The sequence below is a fragment of the Limulus polyphemus genome, unplaced genomic scaffold (assembly GCF_000517525.1).
Source record: "Limulus polyphemus unplaced genomic scaffold, Limulus_polyphemus-2.1.2 Scaffold1328, whole genome shotgun sequence".
Lineage (NCBI taxonomy): Eukaryota > Metazoa > Arthropoda > Merostomata > Xiphosura > Limulidae > Limulus > Limulus polyphemus.
The window spans coordinates 294,237-301,128 of NW_013666938.1; the positions used below are offsets into that span (position 1 = coordinate 294,237).

Genomic DNA, 6,892 nt, shown 5'->3' on the forward strand with positions numbered 1-6,892 from the left:
TGCAGTTCAATTACTCACTATCTTCACACACACACATTACATTATTCTCCCGTCACGTTGTCACCCTCTTTTATATACCAGACTACCCTATATCTAGTAAATACTAGAGCATTCGCCAAGGTACGGGATAGTTCTAGAAACGTGGCATCACACTAGTCATGTGACTCGCTGACGCAACAATTTTTATTCTGATACACAAAGAATAATATCATAATGTAATATTTATTCTAATTTGTTTTTAGAACTAAGTTGATTAATGTATAGATGAAAAAAAAAGTCATTAGTTTATATTTTCTAAAGTCAGTTTATTTTCTCATAATAATAGGCAGAACTTACTCTGGTCTTCAAATCCTGAATTCAATGTGATATTGTCCAGCAAAATATAATATTAAAGAACCTATCAAAATTTATAACAGCACAAAGACCGAATAAGAATCATATAAAATGCTTCTACTGCAAATTCATTAGTGACAAAAATCACATCTGCATCATTCTTCGTAACAGCTTTCAGCTTTTTCTAAAATCTGATCAGAAATTAGTAAAGTATTGATAAACTTTTGCAATAAATAAAAAATCCTGACAAAACTTGTTTACTAAAGTTGTGCCTCTGTTGAAAAGTTTTTGTACATACATTAAGCCTTTTAAACAAACTCCCACCCCTACACTTTACTACACAAATCTGTGATTTAATGAACATTAGACTATAACTCTCTGCCATTAAGTGACATAATCAACTAATCAAAATTAGTGTTTCTGGTTATTAATATATTCAATAAATCCAACTATCTTAATCTCATGTGAGAAGAATGGATCAGTTGAATATAATCAATTTTTGAGCTTGGCAGTTAATTGATTAGCAAATTCCACTAACTGTCCAGCTCTAGTTGGACAAAAAAAACACAAAAAAATGGCAACTGGAAATAAAAAAATATCCGAGATCATACGCACAGATGTGTATTTTACAGGAAAAAAAAATCTGAAAAAAGTATTCAGTGAGTTTAAAATTAGTGGCCCTTTAGTTTGAGACAAATTAAATCAAATTAACATAGGCAGTACTATAAGCTTCCATGAATAAACAGCTTGGTTGCACAACATACATAAAACATCTTAAAAAGATAATTTTTTCCTTAGGAAGATAATTTTTATACGGAACAGTACAAGCTTGTTAGATATACATGACTGTTTCAATTTAAGTTTAACGTGAGTGTTATGATTTAGACAGTTTATCTAGCAGGAGTGTCAAATTTAGTTATTTTTAGAAGTGATAGTTTATCTCAGGGTTGTTTATGCAACTGTTCATGAACCATACATAGTGTAGTTCACTAGTTATGAATGGGTGATTGTTATATTTTTGCATCATGTTATTAGAACCTTAATGGATTTTTCTCATTGTTTTAAATCAGAATTATTATATTGTAATATCTTGTAATGTGTGGAATATTCTAGGCCTCTGTTGGGCTATAAATATCCATCCAAACCATAGTTCGATAAATATAGAGATAATTAAATGGATCTAAGCTGCTTGATTGCGAGTTTAGCCATAAAGAGAATATAGTAATGATCTCTAAAGTGTAATTATCACAGACTGTATTGCAATAACAGAATAGAGAAGAATAATTTGTCTTGTCAATTGTGTTATAAAGTAATTGAACCAGCTTGTATGGATTTTGATGAAAAGAGACAATTATTTAAAGCTCTGGATATAACTGTGGTAACCAACAGTTATAGTTGTGATTTTTAAAGTGAAATTATCACAGACTGTATTGTAATAGCAAAACAGAATTCCAAAAATTCACTCCAATGGCACTTGGACCTAAATCTCTACTCAAAATCATCATTTTATTTTTAACAATTTTTAATGGCTCTCTCATATTTAATTTTTAAATTCACCCATTTAAGTAATTTCATATTGTCCCAGTCAAAGCATAATCAGACATTCAAATATTCAATAAAGTTTTATAGGTGTGTATGGAAAAATAAATGAGATAGTGTATGGCTATATTAGTGTTTGTAAAATCCATATTTACCATGTGTGCAGTTTCAGAAAATTATATGTGTGATGTACCTTGTTCGCATTATGAGCCTGAAAGAAGTCAGTTTCGGTGATCATTTTACAGAGGTATGCAGGCTTCTTTGTAATTTGAACCAAATGATCTATTTTTTCATAAGCTGGTTAGTAGAAATGTATCCTCCAACAGGTAGCAAGCAGTTATAAAACTACAGACAGAGCATGTAAATATATATTAATTTTAAACCAATTAACATATTTAGGTCTAAAAAATATGTCAATTTTAAGAACACAAAACTTTATACATATTAACAAAAGTATACAGAAGCATGTCATTAATTATTTTCTTTATCCAATACATCGTATCAATCATTAAAAAGTGAATGACTTTTAAGTTGGGAATACTAGATACACAAAACCCAAAGGATTCACATAATTTATATATTATGACCTTAATTGCTAGGAGCATGATAGCATCTCCTCCACCTCAGCTACCTCATCCCTAGTATCAGCTAGAATTACTGAACAGAAAAGAAATCTATACTGTAAAGGAAATACTTTGAATACTTTAATTTAAGCACCTTTATCTACAACATACCTTTGTAAAAGGGTCTTGCAAGGGTCTGGGTGAGCTTTAGTTCCAAATTCTGAAACTACTATACGATTGGCATTCATATTTCTATTATAAGTTTGACTTCTAAGAAATTTGTTCTGATATGTTACTTCTCCATTACTGATGTGATAGCGATGGAGAAGGGCCATTCCATCAAAAATATGGTTGAATTTGTCTGGACCAATTTCCATTAACCCGCTTCCATTTCTTAGCAAATTTCCTTTAATCCATGTTGGAATCTCTCCTTCAATGAGAAAGAAAGCACACTAACATTGAGAATCACATAAAACTAACTAAAAATGATATTTCTTAATTTATAAAAATGTTCATGATAGCTACAAGTTTGACTGTATAATTAGAAACATCTAAACTCAGTCTGGCACTTGCAGTTGGTTTACAATATGACTTTCTATAGCTACTACTCTGGTTTACAGTGTAGTGTCTATTAAAGTCATTACTTTATAAGACAATTGGTGTAACCTTTTGTAAGTATGTATACATGCTTCAGCATTCATAAACACATGCATACACAGATAAAGATAAATACTCTCCTTAGGATCAATATTATTACTTACCTGGAGCAGTATAATGAGGTACAATGCTTTCAAAGAATATCCACAGCCGAATACACATACATAAAATAAAATATTCTTAATCTCTTATGTTTCAGTATTAGTTCTAACATTGACTTTCTATCATTTTAAAATAACAAGTTCAAGAAAAATGTAGAAATTTAACAGCACTTATAAAAAAAAAAAGTAGAGTGTTAATAAAGTAGTGTTATTATTTATAGTAATAATTCACATAGTTGGTTTATCATCCCCGAGTTGAGTAGTTCTCTATTGTACTTTATTTGTTATATTATATAAATCACGCATAAATAGGTTGTTTGATATAGTAATTGTGCAAGTCATGAATAAAGCTTGAATAAATGACTGAAAAAAAAATACTTATATAGTCACAAAGCTTTTGAGTGAGAAGATTAAAATGTCTTGTATCAGGGGTCCTCCTTTCTTGTGCTAGATAGTAGCCATGGGATTTGTTAACTTATCTAAAATCCTGGTATTGGAATTATTGATATAGAATTTACTTGTCATATGCATACTCCATTGGTTCATGGACATATCATTGTGAATTATGTGGAACTGATTTAGTATATGTAACTATCAATAGTAGTTTTATCACAAATTTGTATTGAAGTACCATCATTGTACATATTTTAAATGTTCAAATTAATAGAAAATTTCATAATGAAAATTAATCTTCTCTAGTTAAAGAAAACTGAAAATTATGAGAGTTTAAAATTGTATCAGAAAATGTAAAATTAAGTTATCAATATAATAACTACATATTAAAACTTACAAACCTGAGCAACTGAATTGTGACCAAAATTATTATTATTAATATTATTATTAATTATTAATTCTGGTATAATTTGTATAACATTTGTATGCCTCTGAAAATTTTTATACTAAACATGCAGAAAATAAAATATTTATAAATAACTGAAAGTCTGTAAAATTTAGAATTTGAAATTGATTACACAGGTTAACATTGTGTGTTAGGTCATAATGATTAAGTTGTGTTAAGTTGATCAAGTATATACATATTGGAAATTATATCAAAACCATTCAAAAAGACTGGAAGTTGGTTAATCTTAGTGCAATATTGATAAATATTGTCCAAGCAATTATAGGCCAGTTAGTCTTACATCAGTAGTTGGAAAGGTTTTGGAGAGTGTGATTAAAGATGCATTGCAGAGTTACTTAAAGCAGCTTGATATTGTGTCAAAGAGCCAGCAGGGACAGTATTTTTTAACAAATCTTCTGACATTCTTTGAGGATGTTACTGCAAGAGTTGATGAAGGAAATACAGTGGATTTGGTTTTTATTGATTTTCAGAAAGCATTAGATAAGGTGCCTCACAAAAGACTGATGGGCTAAAAAGCTCTTTTTTGTCCCTTTCAAATTTTATGAAATTTATGAAAGCCTGCTTTAGCAAAGACACATTATGAATATTGTTATTACCTGGGTTTATTTGAAAGAAAATCCTGTATTTAAATTGATTATACCTTAAAAATTACTTATCCTATGAGAACTACATTTCAGTACATGGACAAATTGTAAGTAGCATTTAAGAAAATTTGGACACTGTACATGGTACTTTAAAAATTGCCATAGAAGGTGTACAATATGTTTTCAGCTGTTCTCAACCTACACGTTAAGCTTACCCTTAAATGAAGCTACAGGTAAAATATTACAATTGTCATATGTTCTGGACAGTGTTCATAGAACATCTCAGTATCCTACACACTGACAAGCATTTCATTTAAATTACCTATCTCCTATTATTGAAACAGAAAGCAAAATGAGAGATATAAAAGTAGGCCCAGATTAAGAGAAAAGAAACTGAAGTATAGCTATGTATATGCATATATACAGAGAGAGAGTGTATGTGATTTTAAAGAAAACAATATATTTATCATTATTATTTCTTAAAAATTACTTGTGCTAGGGGAGAATAAAACTTTACCAGTGACATAATGAAATTAAGAAGTTTTACTTTGGAAAGTTTGGACATATTTTATATATTAGGCTGTTTCAAAAACATATTATTTTGAAAGGATGAGGGGCTGGGGGAATGGACGTCTCCTATTCTTTATTTTTTAAATAATGGTAATTTATTCTCTATTCTTTATAATTTTTGGACATTATTTTCTATTCTTTATATCCCATACACCATCAGGTTCAACAGATATTGTTAAGACAGGTAGGTGTGGTATTGGAAGTAGAATAGTTTCATAAGTACCTTATTCTTCCTATAACTTAAGAAAACTTAATAAGAATAGGTTGCATTGAATACCATGAAAAGCTAATCATTGGGCCCTAGTATATATGTATGAAACTATAAATATCACACAAACACCTAGAAAATGCAAAGAAAGAAAATAAACCGAAATTGAGATAAACAGACATATTATACTTATAGACATTAATTGCTTTAAATTTATATAACTACAATAACAGATTTCAAAAATTAGGAATGCTCTTTGTTTTTCCCTCAAATAGAAATGTATAAAATATTGTATTTGCCTTTTCATTTCAGATTTCTAAAGTGAAAAGGACAAAATCATATAATGTAATCAAGAAAAAGAAAGAAAAAATAATAGGTTTTTCAGGAAGAAGCTTAGGTAAGACCAACCTTTTACATTTTAATTTTAAATTAGGACGGTCTACTCAGTACTCTGCTCCAGTTTCCAAAACAATTATATTTGAACTTGTATATCATTAACAGTTAATAGTAATGTTAAAAGTAATAGTAATCAACTAGATTTTATGTACAAATTACCTGTAAACATTGCCTTATTTAATTAGTTATTTCAAGTTAGCTTGAACTTTCTATTTTTGATGTGAAAACCTAGAGTAGCTATAAAATTCTAACGAAAAAGCGTAATTATTATACATATGTGATATAGTATAAAAATTAAAATACTGTCGTAACAATACCTTTAATTGTGCCTTGAACAGGCGTTATCGTTTCTCCTTTGCAAGATCGTGTTAATGAAAATATTGAACTCTTACAAATTCTTTCATTTGACTCCTGTTTTTCATTACTAACATTTGAAACTTTTTGATCATCCTCCATAGCTTCTTCGAAATTAAACTCTAATAATACAAGGCCACACTTTTCGGCTACACGCACCTTTAGACTTCTTTTCAATTTCAAAAGTTATTTTCCCGTTTAATCGGCTGTAAGTCTGAGACTAGAAATGAAAGTTTATAATACTGAAAAATCATTGTTCTTTTACTCGGTGGGAGCTGCACAGATAATACATTGTGTAGCTTTGTGCGATAAAAAAAAAAGCAAAGAAATCCAAAGGTACTGTAACTGTAGTGCGGGCCCATCGACAGGGGGGGGGGTCAAAGGGGGCAACTGCCCAGGGAACCCGGGCGAATAAAACTTGGTTATGCCGTAAAGCATCTTTAGGCTATATCTTCATTTAATGGTAAAAAACATAGTTTTTGGCTTTTCTTTGTATATAGACGCTTGATACATTAAGAACGACTGAAATAATAATTTGAGTAGTAATTAATATGTATTTGTTACTTTATAGATTTAATAGATATTCGTTGTTGCTTTATTATACTGTGAGGTAAAAACGGCTGCTGGTATGATTTTGTCTGGTTTATGTACTCGTTGCTGTACTAATTTAGGATTTTCTTTTTAATACATCCTTGAAAAATGTTAAAAAAAAAAAGAGAAGAGAGAGA

At 29.7% G+C, this 6,892-nt stretch overlaps 1 protein-coding gene across 2 annotated transcripts in view; it reads right to left on the reverse strand.

Annotated features, from left to right (window-relative positions):
• LOC106463116 (beta,beta-carotene 9',10'-oxygenase-like) overlaps window positions 1–6,553 on the reverse strand; it is a 33,769-nt gene extending 27,216 nt beyond the window's left edge. The window contains exons 1-2 of one of the 2 annotated variants that reach the window (XM_013923086.2): window positions 6,128–6,553; window positions 2,607–2,865 (exon numbers count right to left, since the gene is read on the reverse strand). In XM_013923086.2, coding sequence (XP_013778540.1) covers window positions 2,607–2,865; window positions 6,128–6,266 — 398 coding nt within the window. In that variant the 5' untranslated portion in view covers window positions 6,267–6,553. The remainder of the gene's footprint in view (window positions 1–2,606; window positions 2,866–6,127) is intronic. The other variant, XM_022390538.1, reaches the window with a different exon arrangement.
• Between the last annotated feature and the right edge of the window lie 339 nt (window positions 6,554–6,892).